The sequence below is a fragment of the Thamnophis sirtalis genome, unplaced genomic scaffold, assembly GCF_051295495.1.
Source record: "Thamnophis sirtalis isolate CommonGarterSnake01/CBP01778 unplaced genomic scaffold, rThaSir2_p1.2 scaffold_15, whole genome shotgun sequence".
NCBI classification, from domain to species: domain Eukaryota; kingdom Metazoa; phylum Chordata; class Lepidosauria; order Squamata; family Natricidae; genus Thamnophis; species Thamnophis sirtalis.
This window is the reverse complement of record NW_028261395.1, coordinates 2,705,364-2,730,300: the sequence shown is the minus strand read 5'-3', so window position 1 is coordinate 2,730,300 and position 24,937 is coordinate 2,705,364. Positions and strand designations below refer to the sequence as shown.

The 24,937-nt window shown below is 42.4% G+C and overlaps 1 protein-coding gene across 1 annotated transcript in view; it reads left to right on the top strand.

The window, feature by feature from the left end:
* MYOF (myoferlin) overlaps nt 1–24,937 on the top strand; it is a 122,339-nt gene that overhangs the window by 19,655 nt on the left and 77,747 nt on the right. The window contains exons 4-7 of the mRNA XM_087702348.1: nt 11,081–11,189; nt 12,279–12,369; nt 18,710–18,873; nt 21,945–22,073. Coding sequence (XP_087558474.1) covers nt 11,081–11,189; nt 12,279–12,369; nt 18,710–18,873; nt 21,945–22,073 — 493 coding nt within the window. The remainder of the gene's footprint in view (nt 1–11,080; nt 11,190–12,278; nt 12,370–18,709; nt 18,874–21,944; nt 22,074–24,937) is intronic.

The window sequence follows — 24,937 nt, the reverse complement described above, 5'->3', positions numbered from 1 at the left end:
GGGGCCTTTGCCCAGGTTCGCCTGGTACACCAATTGCGGCCCTACTTGGACAGGGGGGCACTTCAGACCCTTGTCACCCCCTGTCACTCAGGCCCTTGTCACCTCAAGGCTTGATTATTGCAACACGCTCTACATGGGGCTACCCTTGAAAAGCGTTCGGAGACTACAGCTAGTCCAGAATGCAGCCGCGCGAGCGATATTGGGTGTACCGAGATACACCCATATTACACCTATCCTCCGCGAGCTGCACTGGCTGCCAATTGGTCTCCGGACGCAATTCAAGGTGTTGGTTATTACCTTTAAAGCCCTACGTGGCTTAGGACCAGCCTATCTGCGAGACCGCCTACTGCCATACACCTCCCAACGGCCGATAAGATCCCACAGGGTGGTCCTCCTTCGGATACCGTCAGCCGGACAGTGTCGGCTGGCGGGCCCCCGGAGGAGAGCCTTCTCTGTGGCTGCTCCGACCCTGTGGAATGAGCTGCCCCCAGAGGTCCGGACCTTACCCACTCTCATGGCCTTCAGGAAAGCCGTTAAAACCTGGCTGTTCCGGCAGGCCTAGGGCTGTTGACCTTATTGCTAAGGTCCAGCCCCGATTAGAACGTATGTGTGTTGTGAATTTTAAATTATTTTTTATTTATTTTGCTTTTCTTTTTTCTTCTTTCATTGTAAGCCGCCCGGAATCCTCCGGGATTTGGCGGCCTATAAATTTAATAAATGAAATTTAATTTAATAAATGAAATGAGATAATAAATAAATAACTGGTATGTACAATAATTGAATAAGTATTGCATCTGATAATGAGGGAGAGAATTTATAGCCAGCAACACTGAATGACTAGGAATACATTTCTTGTGGCTATATAGTGTGAAACCAGAACTGGATATAGCAGTTAGCAATAGCAGTTAGACTTATACACCGCTTCATAGGGCTTTCAGCCCTCTCTAAGCGGTTTACACAGTCAGCATATTGCCCCCAACAACAATCCGGGTCCTCATTTTACCCACCTCGGAAGAATGGAAGGCTGAGTCAACCTTGAGCCTGGTGAGATTTGAACCGCTGAACTGCAGAACTGCAGTCAGCTGAAGTAGCCTGCAGTGCTGCATTTAACCACTGTGCCACCTCGGGTCTTCTACTAGGACCTAGGCCTATGCATCAAATCTGTCGTCTTCCAACAGTGCTGAATCAGCTACTTCCATACAACCCATAAGCCAGCAAGAATATGGTAGTTATTTTATGTTGTTCTTTCCCAGTAATTAGGTATGGAACAGTGGTGGGTTCCTACCCGTTCAGACTGGTTCGGCCAAACCGGTAGCGGTTTGGCAGCCTGGGTCGCTGGAACCCGCAGCGATCCAGGCCTGTCACGCCCCCGAACTGGTTCTCCTATGGCATCACCCTCTTGATTGTCAGTTCTGCGCATGACAATTTTCCTTGCACAAATTTATTTATTTTTTTCATTTTTCAATGTTTTGCGCATGCGCCAGTGGTGGGTTGCTTATCTTGTTCCAACCGGTTTGGTTGGAACGGGGCGGGCGGCGTCCTCGTGCATGCACGCAGTTCATGGATGCGTCATAGCACCTGCGCGGTGCTCCAGCTGCTCGCGGAGAATCGCGCAGGCGCTGTATGTGCCATCCAGCTGCTCTCAAAGAATCGTGCAGGCGCTGTATGTGCCATGCGCCTGCGTGGAAGCGCAGAAGCGTTCAAAGACCGGTAAGGAGCGCGGGCGGGTGGGCCCTTCGCCGTTCCCGGAAGTTACTTACTTCCGGGTTCGCTGACCAACCGGTTCGCGGGGACCGCCACGAACTGGTTGAAACCCACCCCTGGCATGCGCAGACCTATTTCAGTGCTAAACTTTTTCGCCCACTGAACCGGCAATAATGCCAGCATCAACCCACCCCTGGTATGGAAGGCTACTTCTCAATCTTATTTATTGATTCTTATTATTCTTATATTTGCTTTAGTGTCCTGGGAAGAAGCAGAAGTATTCTTCAGAAGTATTTCCTTTTTTGTTTCTCATCCCACACAATCTTATAAAAGCTCAACCTCTACCGAAGTTCAACAATACTTAGACAGCTTGTTCTCAGACAATATGCAAGACCTTTTGGGATTAAAAAGAGCTTATTCATAGTGACTGTGGTTTAGAATTGCAGCCTGAATCACCTTTTAGTTATGTTCTGACTAATCACGCTTTCAGATAGATGGCTCTTTGTGCATTGCTCCTTTTTTTTTAATAAATGCAGGAGAGGTACGAGTGGAAACTTATTATTAAATCACCTATCTATTAAGAATGTACACTAAGTATTGGTGGCTGAATTTGTACTCTTAAGTTTATAAATCACATAGCATGGATGTTTATAACTCTTCTCTCAAACATCTACTTACAGTATTTTCAGTGGTGGGTTTCAAAAAGTTTTGGAACCTACTCTGTGGGTGTGGCCTCCTTTGTGGGAGTGGCTTGTGGCCATGTGACCTGGTGGGAGTGGCTTGCCGGCCATGTGTTTTCTCTCTCTCTCTCTCTCTCTCTCTCTCTCTCTCTCCTTCCTTTTGTCTCTCTGTCCCTTTTTTCTTCTTTTCTTTCATCTCTCTCTCACTCTTTTTCTTTCTTTTTTCTTTCTTTCTTTCTTCCTTTCTTCCTTTCTCTTTCTCTCTCTGTGTCAGTCTCTCTCTCCCTCTCTCTCTCCTTCCTTTTGTCTCTCTGTCCCTTTTTTCTTTCTTTCTTTCATCTCTCTCTCACTTTTTCTTTCTTTTTTCTTTTTTTATTTATTTATTTCTTCCTTTCTTTCTCTTTCTCTCCCTCTCTGTGTCAGTCAGTCAGTCAGTCAGTCAGTCAGTCAGTCAGTCAGTCTGTCTGTCTGTCTGTCTGTCTGTCTGTGTCCGTGTGTGTGTGTGTGTGTGTCAGTGGTGGGTTTCAAAATTTTTGGAGCCTCTTCTGTAGGTGTGGCCTGCTTTCCGGGTCCACTGGTGGAACCTCTTCTAACCGGTTCGGTAGATTTGACGAGCCGGTTCTACCGAATAGGTGCGAACTGGTAGGAACCCACCTCTGACTATTTTCTTTTAGCAGCCTAAAAAGAAGTGTCTGGTAATTTTAACAACCAGACAACTAAATATCTAAATAATAGCAGCATGTATATGGTAGTTTTAATCAGAATGAAGTCCCTTTTAGTGGGAAAAAAAAATACAATAGGAAAGTTCTCCTTTCCTTGTCTGTCGAGGAAGGTCCCTGTCATACTTGTTATCTCTAGGCATAATTTACTGAAAAAAAATATCCCAAATAAATCTTTTGCTTGTTTGAATGACTTTTAAGCGGGATGGCCAGATGATAAGCAGGATATACCTGTTGAAATGCCTTTTGCTTATCGCTTTGGGCTTGTTTTACTTCTGGCCACCATTAAATAGAAGACCTTTAATGCGCTTTGCACAGAAAACATTGCACAGGATAACTTTAAAGTGAATATTGTGGCTTCTATGTACAGCCTAAATGTTGGAGGTGTGGTTCTCTCGATGCTACATATTTTCATATATGGTGGACCTGCCAAAAGGTTAAGGCATTTTGGATAAAAATATGGTGGATTATGCAAAATATCTTTAAAAGAAGGATAAAGTTTACTCCTCAGTTATTCTTACTAGGTATATGTACTGACTTTACAGTGGTAGAGACTAACTTGATCCTGCACCTAATAACGGCAGCAAGACTGTTGGTGGAGCAATACTGGAAGAAGGAAGACTTGCCTACAACTCAAGAATGGACATTGAAAGTCACAAACTTTAGCCGAGATGGCTAAAATATCGGCATATCTTAAAGATCACTCAAATGAGAGATATAAACGAGACTGGAAAAAAATGGATTGACTATATACAAAACAAATACGGGACTAAGAAATTCCAGATAGCCTATGCTTAAGATCAGGAATGAGTTAAACTGTTCAAAGTTAGTGTAGCAGGAAGAAGCTAAGATCAATGTAGAGATGTTATTAACCTCTTTTTTTAATTTCTTTTTTTTCCTCAATATATTTTAGACTGTGTTTGTTAAAAATCTATACCGTGTACGGGCTCTGGGAAGTCGGGGGGGGGGGAGGGAGGTGGGGTGTTGGGGGGGGAGGGCGGGGGGAGGGAGGGATATATACTATGTGTTAGATTTCAATGTAATGCGACTTCACATGTATACTGTTTCTCTTTAATTTCTCTGTAAAAATAGGACAAGTTGAGTACATTGACATATAGTGGAAATACACCAAGGGGAGGAGGAGTGGGATAGAAGAAAGATGGGTAGAGAGGGTGGGAGGGAGGGTGAGAAGGAAGGGAGGGAGTGGATCGGGAGAGAGGAGTGGTAGAGGGGGAGGGGAAGTAGGGTAGAGGGGAATGATGGAGGGAAGAAAGAAAGTTGGAGGGGGGCGGAAGAAAGAGGTGTATGGAGGGTCGAAGAGGTATATTGGGTTTCTATTTTGGGGGGTATTGTTGACAAGAGGAGTAGAAGGATAGAAGAAAGAGGGGTAGAGAGGGCGGGAGAGAGGATGGGAGGGAGGGTGAGAAGAAAGGGAGGGAGTGGATCGGGAGAGAGGAGTGGTAGAGGGGGAGGGGAAGTAGGGTAGAGGGGGATGATGGAGGGAGGATAGAAAGTTGGAGGGGGTGGAAGAAAGAGCTGTATGGAGAGTGGAAGAGGTATATTGGGTTTCTATTTTGGGGGGTATTGTTGACAAGAGGAATTGCTGTGTTTATTGTTTAATGTTGCATGGCCCCGGCTATGCACAGTATATATGTGACTGTATGAAAATGAAAAAAATGGAAAATAAAAACATTTTTAATGGAGATAAAGTGAATATTGTGCCCTGAGTGCAATGTAGGACACTGAATTTTTGCTAGTAAGCCAAACGTTGATTAAACTGGAAGCAATTCCTTTCACAGAAAGAGAAAACGGACTTTCATTTCTGTTTTTTCCAGTTTTTCTTAGGGTTCGCCTTTGCTCTCAAGTTTGGTAACTGTTTCCTTGCAGCTCTGCGTTGCCAGCAAACGATTCATTGTTCTGGCACGTCTGTGATGCCACATAAAGCTGAGAAAAAAATGCTGCCTCTTTTTCCTGTTTTCCGTAGGATAAGATTCTTGCAAGTCAACTTGCTTTAACTTGTAGAAGTCTTACCCTGCCTTAAGATCAAACCCAATTAAATTGTCCTTACTAAGGTTTAGGGCGTTTGGAAAAGTAGCGTCAACAATTCTTAGGTTGATGGTATAAAGTAACCACAATATGAGCCGAATTACCAGTCCACATGACTAATTGCATAGCTGGATTTTCCCTTGTAAGGAAAACAGAAGAGTAGAGACATCTGTTTTCTGTTATATGCTAACTTTTTCTTCGATGGCTCTGGATTTATTCAAGCTTTTAAAAGAAATATTTAAAATATTTCAGAAATATAACTCTGGAAAATTATGTGCTGCTGCTACTGTATATTTTAGAATACTGTACATTGCCGTGCTACAGGAAATAAATCAAACCAAAGTTTATATGAAGGGATCTTATTTCATAGGTAGGAAGAGAAATAAATGTCCCCCCTTTTTCCCCCAGACGCTAAATGGTTTGACATTGGAAATAGAAGGGAATGCCCAATGCTTCATTTTTTAAAACAGACCTTAGAACCTAGATTTGCAGATAAGTTCTGTAACTTTTTTTTTTGAAATATACTTTTTTATTTTCCATTTTCATAACATATAATCACATGTATACTATTACATAGCCAATATCCTATTGTATTAAGTAGTAATTACATCAGTTCCTCTTGCCATCAACGCCCAGAAAGATAAAAACCCATTATTAGCTCTTCTGCTCTCCATACACCTCTTTCTTCTACCTCTCTCCTACCTCCTTTCTTCCCTCCATCATCCTTTTCTACTCTACTTCCCCTTCCTTTCTCCTTCTCCTCTCTCTTCATTCCACTCCTCCTTATCCTCCTCATCTTCCCCCCTGTTTACCCTCTCTCCTATCCCTCTCTTCCCATCTTTCTTCTCTCCTCTGTTTCCCACTCTTCCTCTCATTGGTGTATTTCTGCTTCCGAGCAAACTCCATTCTATGTTGATGGTATTTATGCTTCCATATCAATATACTTAACATATCTTAGTTTTAAAGAAAAAAATAAGAGAAGACAGTATACATGTGCAATCATATTACTTTAAAATCTAACACCCCTCGTCAAGCCTAAAATACATCCCTCCCTCCCACCCTCCCCTCCCCAACCCCCCCACCAAGCCTTCCCTCCCCCGACTTTCCAGAACCCATACACGATATAAATCTTTAACTATTGTACAGCTCTCGTTACATGTGTTTTTATTCTTATATTGACTCCATAATAATTGTAAGGTTTGCCTTCAGAGGTTGTGGGGTACTCCAACTCTGGAGGTTTTTAAGAAGAAATTGGACAGCCATTTGTCTGGAATAGTATAGGGTTTCCTGCATGGAAGATCTCCAAAGTCCCTTCCAACTCTGTTAGTTTGTATTTTGCAATTCTAGGCAGGATACAGAGTATGATTAATCAGAATTAAAGCAACTGTCATTGTTGCAAGAAAGATTGGACGACTGTCTTTCTGTCTGATTAGGGAGATGAGGATGGATTCCAGACCCTTGCAGTGATGATGTTAACTAGTTGGATAATAAATTATCAGCAAGCTCAGAGACCATCAGAAACTCCACTTTTCAACCCTGAGCTGAAGATATTCTCTTCAAGAGCCGAGGTGGCGCAGTGGTTAGGGTGCAGTACTGCAGGCCACTTCAGCTGACTGCTATCTGCAGTTCGGCGGTTCTAATCTCACCGGCTCAAGGTTGACTCAGCCTTCCATCCTTCCGAGGTGGGTGAAATGAGGACCCAGACTATGGGGGCGATATGCTGGCTCTGTAAACCGCTTAGAGAGGGCTGAAAGCCCTATGAAGCGGTATATAAGTCTAACTGCTATTGCTAATTGGAATGGTTGTTTTCTGCAGAATCCTGCATAATACCAACTGGCCATTTTTAGAGCACTGATTAAATCTCTTGCGATCTTATTTACATGGATTTGAAAGAGTACAAGATCTGTTTTTTAAACACTATACTTGTAAACGGCACCATTGAATACTTCACGCCAAGTGTCACCTTCTCCCTGCTGAAATAACAAGATTTTGGACACACCATCACAGGATGTGACGTAATGGAAAAGCACCAAGTGATACCATGAACAGACTGGTAGGAGACCCAATTTGCTTCCCAAATGGAAATTCTGCAGAAATTAAAAAGGGGATGACTCAGAATGAGAAGAGACATTAATTTTTTTTAGACAAAAGTACTTCTTATTAAAGACTCACCTCCAATTCTTTTCTTGGTATGCCGTGAGTGAGACAGGGCAGTGGTTAGGGTGCAGTACTGCAGGCCACTTCAGATGACTGTTATCTGCAGTTCAGCGGTTCAAATCTCACCGACTCAAGGTTGACTCAGCCTTCCATCCTTCCGAGGTGGGTGAAATGAGGACCCGGATTGTTGGGGGCGATATGCTGACTCTGTAAACCGCTTAGAGAGGGCTGAAAGCCCTATGAAGCGGTATATAAGTCTAACTGCTATTGTTATTGCTAAATCTGTGGTCTGATAAAACTTCTATTGGCTTTGTTCCCATTACCATAGCAATTATGTATACTAGCTAGGTTTACACATTACACAACACTCACAATATGGTTTCCTTAATTTTAGTTCAGTGTGTTGAACACAATAATCTTAGCTTTTGTGATGTGCAAGTCACATCTTTTGGCTTAATGTACTATTGCAAATCCAATCTATTGCAATGTATTTTAATAAATCAATGTTTCCTAACCTTGGTAATTAAGATGGGTGAGGTTCAACGGTTGTCCAACATGCTGGCCGGGAAACTCTGGGAATTAAACTATACCAATCTTAAAATTACCAAGGTGAAGAAAATAAATCATAGTTAAAGAAATCAAAGCTTAACATGATGCGCTATCCTGGTGTCAAAACAAATGGACAATCGAAAACATTTTCAGTTATTAAGTATTTCTTGCATTCTGTGCCTGAAATGAATATTGTCGAGAATGAAAACTTTTTTTTCCCCATTTATAATTAATACCAGTTTACTTGAAGTGGTTTGAAGTCATCCTTTCTACAATCATTTTGCTTAAAAGTGAAAGAAAAGAAGAGCGGGGGGGAGGAAATGCTATTACATTACTTCTGTTAGACTTTCTTCAGAAAGGAAACGTTCAGAATAAATACTATAAGAACATTGTCTTATTTGACAGTTTCAGCAACCACACCCTTATATTTCATAACTACTAATGTACACATAAACTCCTAATTAGCCTGGCTTTGATTTTTTTTTTCCAAAGTAGGCATTCTGTTTCTGCATAAAATGAGTTTTGTAGCCAGATTAAGCTTGAAATGAATTTTATATTTACTACACTTGACTCCGGGACACTGCACCCGGAATGTGAATACTTGAGAGACCGCCTGCTGCCAATTACCTCCCAAAGACCCGTCAGATCTCACAGGGTCGGCCTCCTCCGGGTTCCGTCTACCAGCCAATGCCATCTGGCTACCACCCGGGGGAGGGCCTTCTCTGTGGCAGCTCCGGCCCTTTGGAACGAACTCCCCGTGGAGATTCGGACCCTCACCCCTCTCCAGGCCTTCCGGAAAGCCGTCAAAACCTGGCTGTGCCGGCAGGCCTGGGGTTGATGAGTTCCCCTCCCCTCTCGACTGGTATGGCTGTATGACTCTTGTGTATTTTAATTACGTGTATTGTGTTTATGTTCCCTCTCCCCCCTGAGTTGTTCGCTGCCCTGAGTCCCTCCTGGAGAAGGGCGGCATACAAATAAACACAATACAATACATTACAATGTGAATCAGCTGTCACATGTCTGAATGCAAGTCATATGACCATGGGGATGCTGCAACAGTCATAAGTGTGAAAAAGTATGTTGTAAGTCGAGGGCTACCTTTAAGAGCCAGGTGCAAGCATCTGAATTTTGATCACGTGACCTTGGGGAGGTGTTGTGATGGTTTTGTAAGTGTGAAAAGCAACCATAAGTAGCTTTTTCAGTGCTATTGTAGCTTCGAACAGCCACTAAACAATTGTTGTAAGTCAAGGACTATCATCTTGTAACATGGCTCAGAGGCATCCAGAGGAATGCAACAAGAGAGGGTTTGGATCATGCTGCAAACATACATGTGCTGGTTAGTTAGAATGAGCGATGGGTTTCTGCTGGTTTGCCCCGGATCGGGTGAACCAATAGTGGCACAGCAGCGGGAGGCTCCGCCCACCCACCCGGATACTTCTGTGCATGCGCAGAAGCATCGCGTGCACGCACATGAGCGAACCGGTAGTAAAATAAATTGAAACCCACCACTGGTTAGAATGGCAGTGATTAGCCAGGAGGCTATTTGTCTGAAATGATAATATTTGCCTGAAATGGTATAGGGTTTCCTGCTTGAGCAAGGGATCGGACTAGAAGACCTCCAAGGTCCCTTCCAACTCTGTTATTCTGATGCAAGAGAGTCCCCCTTTGGCTAGAAGTTTTGTCTGTGGATCAGTGGTGGGTTTCAAATGTTTTTAGAACTTCTTCTGTAGGTGTGGCCTGCTTGGTGGGAGTGGCTTGCCAGCCATGTGACCGAGTGGGAGTGGCTTGCCAGCCATGTGACCGAGTGGGAGTGGCTTGGCAGTCATGTGACTGGGTGGGCGTGGACACCTTGTAAAATGTGGTGAAACTCACTTAACTCTTTCTTAGCAACCAAAATGTTGGCTCAGAAACTCTGGCATTTGAAGCACGCAAGTCTTGAAACTGTCAAGTTACAAGACCCTTGCACCCCTAGCCCTTTAGAAAAAAAACTCCAGGGGTGTTCAAACTTGACAGCTTTAAGACTTGTGGACTTCAACTCCCAGAATTCCTCCTCCAGTCATGTTGGCTCAGGAACTCTGGCATTGAAGCACGCAAGTCTTAAAGCTGTCAAGTTACAAGACCCTTGCACCCCTAACCCTTTAGAAAAAAAAAACCCCAGGGGTGTTCAAACTTGACAGCTTTAAGACTTGTGGACTTCAATTCCCAGAATTCCTCCTACAGTCATGTTGGCTCAGGAACTCTGGCATTGAAGTGTGCAAGTCTTAAAGCTGTCAAGTTACAAGACCCTTGCACCCCTAACCCTTTAGAAAAAAAACTCCAGGGGTGTTCAAACTTGACAGCTTTAAGACTTGTGGACTTCAATTCCCAGAATTCCTCCTACAGTCATGTTGGCTCAGGAACTCTGGCATTGAAGTGTGCAAGTCTTAAAGCTGTCAAGTTACAAGACCCTTGCACCCCTAACCCTTTAGGAAAAAAAACCCCAGGGGTGTTCAAAGTTGACAGCTTTAAGACTTGTGGACTTCAACTCCCAGAATTCCTCCTCTCGCTCTTCATCTTGACGATGTGCAGACGGGCAGGGGGAGGGAGCTGGAAGCAGTTCTAAAAGGCACTGTAGATGTGTGGAACCTCTTCTATAGAAGAGGTTAGAACTGGAACCCACCCCTGCTGTGGATGGATACAGGATTAATCTGAAGCCTAAAATTTCAGTGCTAATATTACTGCAGTATGTAGATCTTTTGACGTTTAAAGCAGCTTTTTTTTCAATCTTGACAGCTTTAAGATGTGTGGACGTCAACTCCCAGGATTCTCCAGTTAGTTAGCGGGCTAGGGAATTCTGGAAGTTCACGTCCACACATCTTAAAGTCGCCACGGTTGAAAAACACTAAAGTCTCTTCAAGATACACTGATCTACAAAACCTACCAGCTTCAGTCATCGGAGGTATTGCTCATAATGGCTTAGGAGATGAGAGTTATAATCTAAGAGATTTGGAAAATGTCAGAATATTTCAGTTTTTGGAATAGTTCAGTTTTCAGTTTTAGTTTTTAGCCCATGGCCGTTGCGGTATTTGACAGCTTTGAAAATATAGCAAACCTGAGCCTATTTGTGATCAGCAGTGATTTCCCAAAATCTCAGGCCTAAGTTGGCAACTTATCAAAAGAAAGCATTGTTTTCCTTACAACACCATAAGTGTCCCCTTGATAACAGATTTCCCTCTTTCCTTACAGGCTAATTGGCACGGCATCAGTAGCACTCAAGGAACTGGTTGGCACGCAAAGTAGATCTCTTCCATACAAGCTCATTCCCCTGCTAAATGAGAAGGGACTGGAAATTGGAGTAAGTGCCCTCTTTATTTTTTTTATTATTTAGCCGAATGAAATGTTTCAAAAACATGGGGGACTTCTCTGAAGGATAAGAAGGAAAAGATCAGAGCTGGCAAGATGAACACTTTATGAATGAATGTATTTTCGTTAAAGGGACTAACAAAAGAAAAATATACACGTCACAAAGGAAAAAAAGATCTATACATTGGTTTTTAGTTATTCTAAAATAGCAATAGCAATAGCAGTTAGACTTATATACCGCTTCATAGGGCTTTCAGCCCTCTCTAAGTGGTTTACAGAGTCAGTATATTGCCCCCAACAACAATCTGGGTCCCCATTTTACCAACCTTGGAAAGGTGGAAGGCTGAGTCAACCTTGAGCCGGTCAGAATTGAACTCCAGGCAATGATCAAGTGAGTTAGCCTGCAGTAGTGCATTCTAACCACTGTGCCACCATGGCTAAATGGAAGATCCAGTTGTAAATCACTTTTATCCGCCCCTTTGTAACTTTGAACGCTCACTGTTGTGACTCAACAGTGACGTCTCCTGTGAGTCTTTTCGGGATGCAAGTTTAACAATGTAGCTGGGGCTCGTTAGAGGGTCTTCTGGTGATAAAAGGACGGATGGTGCCACTCCCCTGGTTGCAGGAGTCAACGTTCATTCATTCGTTCAGCATTCATCGGTCCTGGTTTGTTTGTGAGAGACACTTGGAGAAGTGATTTGCTTTCTGTAACCCTGATTCAAGGAGACACTTGGAGAAGTGAGTTGTTTTGTAAGAGTTTTTGTTTGATATTCTGTTATCTCGTCAGAGACTTTGTTTATGTTTATTTTTGGGCTCGCAGCCAGTCTGAGCCGAGGACTGATAAAGTGAGTTCCTTTTAAATTTGTCTGCCTGTCGTCTCTTAATGAGCGAGGAGGGGGGGGTCAGAACAGGTCACTAAGTGAATGGTTGTAAATCAAAGATTATACTGGAGGTAATAAATAGCTTCACGAAATTAAGAGAATATTTTATATAAGCAACACAGGCGTCCTGCAGGCCCATAGAACCTTCTTGAAATCATCCATTGCACCATTTGTAAGTTTTTTTTCCTCTTTTCATTTAGGCAACAATTGATTTGGTGGTAGGCTACGAGCCACCAGCTGGACCTCCAAATCCAAATGACCCAGGGGGGACTAACCCAGAGACCACTGAAGGTATGCTACAACCACTATTCCCACTCCTCCTTCCATAAGCAAAGATAAGCAACACGTTGTCCCAAGATATTAGTTGCCTGCGTTTTAGTATTATATGGAGAAGCGTTTTCTCTCTCTCCATCTGTGGATTAGTGTAACTTTCTCTCTCTCTCTCCTTTGGCACTGCTTTGAGAAGATCAAAAACACCTTTTGGCTTTAAAACAGCACCGATGTTTCTACCTAGTTTGGGTAATGAAATTGCAAGATAACAACCAGGCGCAGGAAAACATCAAAAATAACTTTTAAAATAACTTGAGATTTTGTACTGCAGCTGATCTCAAAGAAAGGGGAATTCCATTTAGCTTTAATTATAATTAAAGAAGAAAAGGTTTGAAGTTGCCTTGTTCAAGCCTTAATTTAAACTTAACCAGCATTTCCCCAAGTTTAAACATAATTGGGGTTGGGGGAATACCCTCAACGACACTATGGGGTAGGAACTGTAAGGGGGAATGATGGCTATGGAACAATTAACTACACTGTAGATCGGGGGGAGGGGTGTCAAACTCAAGGTCTGTGGGCCGGATCCGGCCCGCGGGGCGCTTAAAACTGGCCCACGGGCAGGGCCGGATTTAGATGAAAAGAGGCCCTAGGCTATTCCACTTGTGAGGCCCTTTCACCTCCCATTTTTAAGTTTGTAAATTACACGAGAGACAATAAAATACATCATTACTGTGATATATATCAATATATATCAATATATATAGCTGGCCTCCCGACGGAGGGCGGCTCTGCTCTGCAGCAAAGGCAGCGAGGCCAGCCGCCTCCCCTGCTGCGCTCAGCTGCCCGGCTCGGCCCCCTCACCCTCACCTGCCTGGCCGCTGGTGGGCTCCACGTCGACGGGGCGGCTACTGGGAGAGGCCGCGCCTCTCACCCGACCGCCGGTGCCGGGAACGTGGGCGGGCTCCCCAACTGCCGCAGCGCTGGAACAATCTTAACCAATACATTTTTATGTTTGTTTATTAGTCAAATGCGTAGAATTTCTCCTTATTTTCGGTTCAGTGTTTTAGTGTTCACAGTTTTTAGAATAGTGTAATTTTAATTTTGCTAACAATTTGAATGGAGGCCCCTCTTGATCTTGAGGCCCTAGGCTGAAGCCTAGTTAGCCTAGAGGAAAATCCGGCCCTGTCCACGAGGCTGGCCTGGAAATAGCAAAGGATTGGCCCATGGTGCCTCTGGCAGCCAAAATGGGGTACAGCCCCCCCTTCCCCGGACCCCATTTTCAGCCTGGATGGCCTCCTGCCGGCCAAAACATTTTCTGCAACCTCACTCTAGGCATGATTCGTCAAATGAATAAGTATGTTCAAGAGCACGTAGCTACCTTTGAGTCAATATTGGGACTGCTGGCAACTCCCTGCAGTTTTCTTGGTAAGGTTTTTCCAGAGGTGGCACCACTGCCTCCTTCCTAGGGCTGAGAGAAAGCGACTGGCTGAAAACCACCCATCTGGCTTTGTGCCCAAGGCAGCACTGGAATTCATCATCTCCCAGTTTCAAGCTTGGTGCTTTAACCACTATATCAAACTGGGTGTCTCAAAGTCACGTAGTCCTAGATGAACAGCCCAACAGCATGTTATATTTGGTCTGTGGATTGGCGTAAAATTACACAGCCCTGAATGCTGACCCCCCCCAATTATGCTAAAGTAACAAGGCTTGCGAGCAGAGGTGGGTTCCTACCGGTTCGCACCAGTTCGGTAGAACCGGTTCGTCAAATCTACCGAACCGGTTAGAAGAGGCTCCACCAGTGGACCCGGAAAGCAGGCCACACCTAGAGAAGGGGTTCCAATTTTTTTTTGAAACCCACCACTGACACACACACACACACACACACACACACACTCAGACAGATAGACAGACAGACAGACTCACACAGAGAGAGAAAGAGAAAGAGAAAGAGAGGAAGAAAGAAAGAAAAAAAGAAAGAAAGAATGAGAGAGAGATGAAAGAAAAAAAAGAAAAAGGGACAGAGGGACAAAAGGAAGGAAAGAAAGAGAGAGAGAGAGAGGGAGGGAGGGAAGGAGGGAGAGAAAGAGAACACATGACCAGCAAGCCACTCCCACCAGGTCACATGGCCGGCAAGCCACTCCCATAAAGGAGGCCACACCCACAGAATAGTTCCAAAAAAATTTTTGAAACCCACCTACTGCTTGCGAGTGATGCTCTTCCTACAGCTTTAAGTTAAGGGCTTTAACTTTTAACTTTAACTTTTAATAGATTTATATGCCGCGCAATCCCCTAGGACTCCGGGCGGCTTACAGAAAAAGTTAATATAAGAAGTTAAAATAAAGAACCATTTAAAAAGAAACAATTTAAAAACAATGCACCATACACTCAATCTGAGTGGGGCTGGACAACTGTTCCTAGATTGCTCTGGATAGCATATATAGTTGCCAGCCCTATACCACACATACTAAGGAGTATGAATGATAAACTGTGTGTCTGATAAGTTATATCGGATGGATGGGAAGGAAATATTATCAAGGCAAGCTAGTAATAGTTATACTTTAAGTTACAAACTTAGCCGAGATGGCTAAAATATCGGCATATCTTAAAGATCACTCAAATGAGAGATATAAACGAGACTGGAAAAAAATGGATTGACTATATACAAAATAAATATGGGACCAAGAAATTCCAGTTAGCCTATGCTTAAGATCAGAAATGATTTAAATTGTTTAAAGCTGGTTCAGCAAGAAGAAGCTAAGGTCAATGTAGAATGTTATTAATTTCTTTATTTCTTTTTTCTCAATAGATTTTAGACTGTGTTTGTTAGAAATCCATACCGTGTACGGGTTCTGGGAAGTCGGGGGGGGGGGAAGGTGGAGGGGGGTTGGGGGGGAGGGTGGAGGGAGGGAGGGAGGGGTATATATTAGGCTAGACAAGAATTTGGTGGTAAACTAGAATTATTTTGATATACAAGAAATTGTACTTCGATGTCTTACTGATTGAGGAATGATGAAATGTTTGCCTTAAAAGAAATAAAACTTTTGAAATTAATAATAGTTATACTTTACTTAAAACAGTAGGGAGAGCATCACTTGCCAGGCTTTTTACTATATATAGCAGTGTGTGTTCATTCTACAGGATATACAACAAACTGCTTTGAGCCTTCAAAACGGAATTGAAACTGAAATCATATATTTCACATTAGCACTTGCAAATATCCAACACGCCCTACCACAAGGAGTGAAATTCTAACAGGCGATCCGCTGTATTGCCTTAACAGGAACTGTGTTGCCCAAATAAAAGATTTCAAATAAAAGTATTATTCCATTGATGTCACCAAGCGTTATAATACCGAAGTGGATAAGTAGCGGCGAAATTCTATATTTCAAAATCAGCTTCTCTCAAATTATTATTTTTTCTTTTCAGATTCCCCAGAAATCAAATTATTAGAAAAAGAAAATTTGCTTCTAAAGATAACAGGAGAAAAGTGGTTATTCTAAGAGCTTTATACAGTCCCACGAAAATAGTCAAATTGTTCTTTTTTTAAAAAAAGCCTCTTCAGGCTCCAAATGCAGATTTGTGCAGTATTATTGTACCATTAGGAATACATGTCATTCAGTAACACATCTCTTCTTTCTAGCCTACGACTGAGATTTTGCATTGTGATTATTGTGATTTGGGTTAAAAGAATAAATTGCTTCCTTTATTTAACTCATCTGTGTTTAGTCAAAAACTAAAGAGCCAGCTTATTATTATTATTATTATTATTATTATTATTGCAATACACTTTTACTTTTCAAAGGTCACACACCAACTGGAAAAACTAGTTTTTTGTACCTTGGGGGAAGGGAGTGCTCTGCCCTTAAAGTATATTTTTCTAAAGACAAAATTTTCGTTTCTCACCTAGGAATTAAGATTAAACATATTCAACAGGATGCCTGTAAACTAATGGTTTTCACAACATAAAATGCCAAAGTTTTTGGAGAGGCTTTAAATCATAGTAGCAACTGTTTTGACCAGTTACAGCTGGAACGGGGACTTTCAGGTCTAAACTTGATTTATAGAGATATGAGGTGAAAGTTGCTGGCATTGTTTCTTTCTCCACCCAGCTCTTAAAGCAGCAAATTTGATAACCAAACGGCAGGAAATAGCAGAACTGTTTCTTTCAACCATCAATCCTACGTAACTTGGAGGGGTAACAGCGCTCACATAGAGTTTGCAAAAATCCAAATTATTACTAGATGGCAGAACAGCAAGAGAAAACTCTCGCTCTTTCTTGATGTCTGTTGATGCTTGTGAAATCCTGAAAGTAACCCTATTTAATCTTTGTGTGTGATATAACTTTTTTTAAAATAAAAATTTATTTATTTCTTTATTTTCAAACATATATTGTAGAAAGTATATCAGCTGGTTGCAAAAGGCTTTTGTGCATCTCTTCCACCGTCATCAAATATAATTCATATTAATTCAAATATCTTAACTCAAATGTTGACTATATTAACATCATCATGCCTCCACTTTTATTTGACTACAGTTATTTAGACATCCTTCATCCTTAAGTATACCAAGATTCAATACACAGCAACATGCTGGCATTTCATTTACTTATCTGCAAAATCCTCCATTAACATTAAGTCCTCTTATCCTGTTTTAGCTAAACACCCATAATATTTAATACCAAAGTTTTCTAATCCTCCATGTATATAATTTATTATCATTATCCTCTCTTTATTTAACTATATCCTACATCATAACATTTCCCCCCATTAATTTTGTTTTTTGTTATAATTATTATTGTTATTAATAATCTATATATAGTCCAAAAATATTTCTAACCTTCCGTTCTCATATCCAATTATTACTTATCATAACAGCTCAACATTGTATACATTGCTATCTTTATCAGTGGTGACAATTTTTGTGGTGGGATTGAATGAAAGCCACTTGTTAAGTTGCAGAAGTTAGGTGCAGTGTTTCTCAACCTTGGCGACTTTAAGTCCTGTGGACTTCAACTCCCAAAACCCCCCGAGAAAGGATCTTTATTTAACTATATCCTATATCATAGCATTTCCCCCCTATTAAGTAAAACTTAACTGTATATAGTTTTGGTTTTTTGTTATAATTATTATTGTTATTAATAATCTTTATTTATAGTCCAAAAATATTTCTAACCTTCCCTTCTCACATCCAATTATTACTTATCATAACAGCTCAGCATTGTATACATTACTATCATTATCAATGATAGTGTGATATAAATTTTGTTGAGTCTTCTATAATGTACTCGATAACCCATGACTTGATGGGTCATTGTTAGAGGTATTTAGAGCCAAGGTGGCGCAGTGGTTAAATGCAGCACTGCAGGCTACTGCTAGATCAGCAGTTCAGCGGTTCAAATCTCACCGGCTCAGGGTTGACTCAGCCTTCCATCCTTCCGAGGTGGGTAAAATGAGGACCCAGATTGTTGGGGGCGATATGCTGACTCTCTGTAAACCGCTTAGAGAGGCCTGAAAGGCCTATGAAGCGGTATATAAGTCTAACTGCTATTGCTATTTCTTTTTCCAAACAGACAAACAGAGAAACAAAATGAGGGAGATAAGGGAGATAAGAAAAAAGTACAAGTGATTTTCCAATTTCCTATCAGCTTCCTCATTAAGTTTCCTTGTGAGATGGTGACAAGAAGCATTGGAATTTTCCTTTCTCCCTTCCCTCCCTCCCGCCTTTCTGACACATCAAGTTTAGGCTTCCTGCCAACTTCTCCATTGTCTTAATAAAAACCAGGTGCCCTCAGGGGAAGTTGTACGAAGGTGTGGTGAATGACGGGGATGGTGTGACTTTGCTTGTGGAAAGCCGGCAGGGAGCACGAACTATCACAATTGAGTTTACACTTTCTGCCAGAGAGAGAGAGGGAGGGAGAGGGGGAGAGAGAGAGAGAGAATCCTTCTTTCCTTCAGCCCAACACTCTCACTGGCATCCCGGCCAGACGAGAGGGAATGCAGAGGGTCTCCCCGAGTCTAGGGCAGCGAGTCATTCGATGGGAAACTTGCCTCTTGGAAGGAATGACCCGGCTTGGCTCCTGCTTTCGATCTGCTGCCCAATGACCAAACGGAGAAGTGAAAAGGCAGGAGAGACCAAGAGAGACGAAGCGGGAGCCAAGCTGGGTCATTCCTTCCAAGAGGCAAGTTTGGAAGGCTGAGTCAACCTTGAGCCGGTGAGATTAGAACCGCTGAACTGCAGATAACAGTCAGCTGAAGTGGCCTGCAGTACTGCACCCTAACCACTGCGCCACCTCGGCTCTCATTCACTCTGCGTTTTTCTTACTGTGCTTTCAAGGAGAGTAACAATTTGAAATTGTTGGTAGATGGTGAAGATGATGGCGGCGAGGAGGGCGCGATGCCTGATGGTGAAACTGGAGTTCTCCCCCAAACTGGTCCAAGCGCTTCCCGTGAAATTCAGCTTGCTCGACGTATTACCAAAGGAAAGAAAAACCGCAGGGTGCTTTCTAATAAACCTCAAGATTTCCAGGTTGGAAAATAATGGATTTTATCAGTAATTTGTTGTTATTAGTTGTGAAGTCGTGTCCGACCCATCACAACCTCATGGACAGTGATGTCCATGGGGTTTTCATGGCAAAGATACTGGAGTGAGTTGCCATTTCCTTATCCAGTGGATTATGTTTTGTCAAAGCTCTCTGCTATGACCTGTCTGTCTTGGGTGACCCTGCGCGGCATAACTCATAGCTTCATTGAGCTACTCAAGCCCCTTCGCCATGACAAGGTAGTAATCCATGAAGGGGTTATCAGTAATACCGTATTCCTAACCTGTTCTGACCCCCCTTTTTCGCTCGTTCACAGACGACAGTCAGACAGACTTAAAAGGAAATAACTTTATCAGTCCTGGCTCACGCTGGCTGCGAGCCCAAAAATAAACATAAATAATGTCTCTGGCAAAAAGGTTACGCAGCAGAATGCAAAAACAAAGAGCTAATTACAGCAACACCAGGTTTACAGAAAGAAAGCAAATCACTTCTCCAAGTGTCTCTTTGAGTCAGGGTTACAGAAAGCAAATCACTTATCCAAGTGTCTCTTTGAGTCAGGGTTACAGAAAGCAAATCACTTCTCCAAGTGTCTCTTAGAATCAGGGTTACAGAAAGCAAATCACTTATCCAAGTGTCTCTTTGAGTCAGGGTTACAGAAAGCAAATCACTTCTCCAAGTGTCTCTTAGAATCAGGGTTACAGAAAGCAAATCACTTATCCAAGTGCCTCTCACAAACAAACCACGACCGATGAACGACGAACCACGAACGAACGAGAGAACGTTGACTTCTGCAACCAGGGCGTGGCACCATCAGTCCTTTTATCTCCAGAAAACGACACTAACGGGCCCCAGCTGCATTGTTATTCCTGCATCCCGACTCAACTCACAGCAAACTTCTGCTGAGTCATAACACTAACCCTAATAATTTACCAGAGAGTAAGCACCAATGAAGCGTGTATTCTTACATGAAGCTTACTTCTTACATATAAGGCATAGACTTGCATTGTGGTTAGTACAGTTTGGGCAACATATTTATTTTCTATTTAGAAATCTCTTCCACAAGCTGCTATTTAAATGTTGGAAGATTCTTTTCCCTGGTGTATCGTTTTTGGCTCCAATTCATAACAACAAAGGAGTGTATAAATAAATTTGAAAACTTAAGAAAAAAGACTGGGAATACTTGTTGCATTCCAAGTAGCTTAATAATATCCCACTAGGCTAAGTATGAAAAATACCAAAGCTTTAAGTCTCTAAATCAGGGATTTTTTCAACTTTTTGTGACACAGATCCCTGTGGCAGTCTGGAGAATCCTACAGACCCCTTCTAAGAAAAATGTATTTCAATGCATAAAATAATTATTTTAGAATTGATCATGAGATTTATTGAAGCTCACAAATTATCTAACGGCTGTAAATTATTCGTTTATTAAATGGAAAAAAAATGAGTTACTGACAATACTTTTATATTTAGAATAATATAAAGGTATTGATGAACTTTCTCCAAACTGTTCCCTCTCCTAACACGTTAAGAGTACAACTTGGAGATTGTATACTTCTAAAGGCAGTATATTGTCGAAGGCCAGTCTAAATATTCATTGTCAATTAGAGGCATTTCTTTAATTTGGGGGGGAAACTTTAAAACACAAATGGAAGTTCTCATAATAGATGTGCTCCAGGAGAGGCTTGCCTGATCCTAACTTGTAGCCATGATAGATTTCACCACTCACACGTTATCTTTTCTAATGCCCTCTTCATATTCTTTATCATACTGTTCTGTTTTTGAGAACATCCTGAGGCTTAATTATGATTTGATGGCTCTGGTGCATGGTAGATTGTGATATGCACCTAGACCTTCATAACTGCAGAGATAGCCGCCCTTCTTCTTCTATGCCTGGAGATATTCCAGATATACCATGATCAGGTTCCTCATGAATATAAATTCCTCGGACGAGCTCTTTATATTCGGCTCTGTGTATTATTTGGAACTAATGAAACAGAATGTCGTTCATTATAATTTAATAACTGACAGTCTAATTTGTTTTAACGGGAAAACAGTCAAAGCACTCTGTGGGTGTGGCCTCCTTTGTGGGAGTGGCTTGCTGGCCATGTGACCTGGTGGGAGTGGCTTGCCGGCCATGTGTTTTTTCTCTCTCTCTCTCTCTCTCTCTTTCCTTCCTTTTGTCTCTCTGTCCCTTTTTCCTTTTTTTCTTTCATCTCTCTCTCACTTTTTCTTTCTTTTTTTCTTTCTTTCTTTCTTTCTCTTTCTCTCTCTGTGTGAGTCTGTCTGTCTGTCTCTCTCTCTCTCTCTGTGTGTGTTCTTGGCAATCCCAAAGAAGAAAGTGTCTTTCTTTCTTTCTTTCTTTCTTTCTTTCTTTCTTTCTTTCTTTCTTTCTTTCTCTCTCTCTCTCTCTCTCTCTCTCTCTCTCTCTCTTTCCTTCCTTTTGTCTCTCTGTCCCTTTTTTCTTTTTTTCTTTCATCTCTCTCTCACTTTTTCTTTCTTTCTTTCTTTCTTTCTTTCTTTCTTTCTTTCTTTCTTTCTTTCTCTTTCTCTCTCTGTGTGAGTCTGTCTGTCTGTCTCTCTCTCTCTCTCTCTCTCTGTGTTCTTGGCAATCCCAAAGAAGAAAGTGTCTTTCTTTCTTTCTTTCTTTCTTTCTTTCTTTCTTTCTTTCTTTCTTTCTTTCTTTCTCTCTCTCTCTCTCTCTCTCTTTCCTTCCTTTTGTCTCTCTGTCCCTTTTTCCTTTTTTCTTTCATCTCTCTCTCACTTTTTTTCTTTTTTCTTTTTTTCTTTCTTCCTTCCTTCCTTTCTTTCTCTTTCTCTTTCTCTTTCTCTCTCTGTGTGAGTCTGTGTGTGTGTGTGTGTGTGTGTGTGTGTGGTGTGGTGTGGTTTCAAAATTTTTGGGAACCTCTTCTGTAGGTGTGGCCTGCTTTCCGGGTCCACTGGTGGAACCTCTTCTAACCGGTTCGGTAGATTTGACGAACCGGTTCTACCGAACCGGTGCGAACCGGTATGAACCCTCCTCTGCCCGTCTAATATATGTCATTGTATTACCTGTTACCAGATTCGTGTTAGAATCATTGAAGGACGTCAGTTGTCTGGGAATAACATAAAGCCAGTTGTAAAAGCACACGTTTGTGGCCAAACTCACAGAACAAGAATTAAAAGAGGAAACAATCCCTATTTCGATGAGGTAAGTATAATATATATATATAACAAAAGTACTGTATACTTTATAAGTTTACCTACTATGTTTTTATGAAAATGGTAATTACATGCAGATAACCTTTGGAATGCCAATTTGGAAGTAACTCTTGTGAAGCTGATGCAAGGTTATCTAGTTTAGTATGATTAGTAAAATCTCGCTCAAGTCCACATACGTTTCTTCTTTTTAGCAATAGTACAAAATTGTTACTACTCACCCCTTTAGAAATATTTTTTTTCTTTCCTAGTCAATTCTATAGTTCTTGATGGTCAAATTAGTTCTGATCCTACTAGGTTTTAACACGCTCTACATGGGGCTGCCCCTGAAAAGTGTTCGGAGACTACAACTAGTCCAGAATGCAGCCGCGCGAGCGATATTGGGTGTACCAAGGTACACCCACATCACACCTATCCTCCGCGAGCTGCACTGGCTCCCTATTGGTCTCCGAGCACAATTCAAGGTGCTGGTTATTACCTTTAAAGCCCTACATGGCCTAGGACCCGGATATCTGCAAGACCCTCTTCTGCCACATATCTTCCAACAACCGATAAGATCGCACAGGGTGGGCCTTCTCTGGGTGCCGTCAGCCAGACAATGTCGGCTGGCAACTACCCGGGGGAGGGCCTTCTCTGTAGCCGCTCCGACCCTATGGAATGAACTACCCCCAGAGATCCAGACGCTACCCACTCTCATGGCCTTCTGAAAGGCTATTAAGACCTGGCTATTCCGGCAGGCCCCGGGCTTTTGAACTCATGACTGAGGTCCAGCCCCGATTAGACTGGGTGTATGTTGTGACTTTTTTAATCTATGTTTCTGTGTTTTTAACTTTTCTATTTTTAAAATGTATTTGTTGTAAGCCGCCCGGAGTCCTTCGGGATTGGGCGGCCTATAAATTCATTAAATGATGAATGATGATGAATGACGATCAGCTAAGATTAATGAGGTGTAAGTATCTACTGTAAATAAGTATGATTAAGTCTAAGTAACAAACACATGATTGAAAGAAAGGCAGCTAATGGTGGAATATACTGCATATCCACTAATGAATTCAGGAACATTCAGAGCCGAGGTGGCGCAGTGGTTAAATGCAGCACTGCAGGCCACTTCAGCTGACTGTTATCTGCAGCTCGGCGGTTCAAATCTCACCGGCTCAAGGTTGACTCAGCCTTCCATCCTTCCGAGGTGGGTGAAATGAGGACCCGGATTGTTGTTGGGGGCGATATGCTGACTCTGTAAACCGCTTAGAGAGGGCTGAAAGCCCTATGAAGCGGTATATAAGTCTAACTGCTATTGCTATAAGTCCATCAAAATCCATTCCCTAAACTCTGAATTGCAACTTACTATGACTTGAAGTCATATGAAGAAAAGTAAAATAAACTGTGCTAGTTCATAGTTATCATTTATGCACAATATCAGTTTAATAAAATTCAGTTTAATAAAATTTGTATGCCGCCCACTCCCATTGGGACTCTGGGCGGCTCACAGGCAAGATAAAAAAAGCATTTAAAAATTTAAAGTAAGAGATACAATCATTAAAATTAGCACTCCATCCATTCTGTCTAAGTGGGGCTGGATATTAATCAACAGCCCCAGGCCTTGGTGGCTTTACGGAAGGCTGGGAGCGTGGTAAGGGTCCGGATCTCTATGGGTAGATCGTTCCATAGGGTCGGAGCAGCAACAGAGAAGGCCCTCCCCCGGGGGGGCCGCCAGCCAGCATTGTCCGGCCGACGGCACCCGGAGGAGGCCCAACCTGTGCGATCTTATTGGTCGTTGGGATGTAAGTGGCAGGAGGCAGTCTCTCAGGTAGAATATCCTATATGTTTCTGTCAGCCCTAAAAGATAGATGAACTTGAACTCCAAAATCATGTATGCTGAAACTGCTTTTATCATAGGTTTACAGTGATAGAAACTTGCAACTCTGAATGTGTCTCCCCCCCCTCCCTTGCCTTTATCCTGTAGATAATTAACGAGAGTCAGGTCTAAAATGCTTTTGTCAAATTCCTTTCCTGATCCAGATTTCTCTTATCTGACCATTTCCTTGGCTGTGGTTTTAATGCCTCTATTTTCTGCCTCTCCGTCAAGGTTATTCTCGCAGCTTATTTCATTACTATGTATACATAATGTGTACATTGGGCAAATAATTTGAGACTCCAGGGCTGCACTGCACAGTAGCTATCCAACATCTTTACAGAGCTACTGGTGCTGGGATTGCCAGACGCTAATTGCAAAGTTTCGGGTCAAGTTCAGATAACAAAAACATTAAACATTGTAAACTCGGCATAATTTAACAAAACCGAGGTGTCCTCCCTAAGCGTGCATCTCCAAACAGGGAAAACAGAACGTTTCCATGTACATGTGGCCCAGAGGTGGGTTCCTACCAGTTCGCACCTATTCGGTAGAACCGGTTCGTCAAATCTACCGAACCGGTTAGAAGAGGTTCCACCAGTGGACCCGGAAAGCAGGCCACACCTACAGAAGAGGTTCCAAAATGTTTTGAAACCCACCACTGGTCCTTGGATATGATTATTCTACACTATCATACTCCTATTTATAAAACTCAGGGCCTCTGTGAAAGGTAAGGATGATGACTGCGTTTGTGGTGCAATCAGAACATTGCGTGTGTCGAAGTTGTTTTAACGCAAACCAAAGATGCCTTTTGAAAAACAAGTTTACATCCTATTCTTATGCATGCCCAGTGCTGGGTGTGAGGTCATTTAAGGTGGTTCTGACAAGGGTCGTTGGCATCTCCATATCCGGTCACATGGGTGGGCAAGCCACTCCCATCCAGTCACATGGCTGGCAAGCCACTCCCACAAAGGAGGCCACACCCACAGAGTAGGTTCGAACAATTT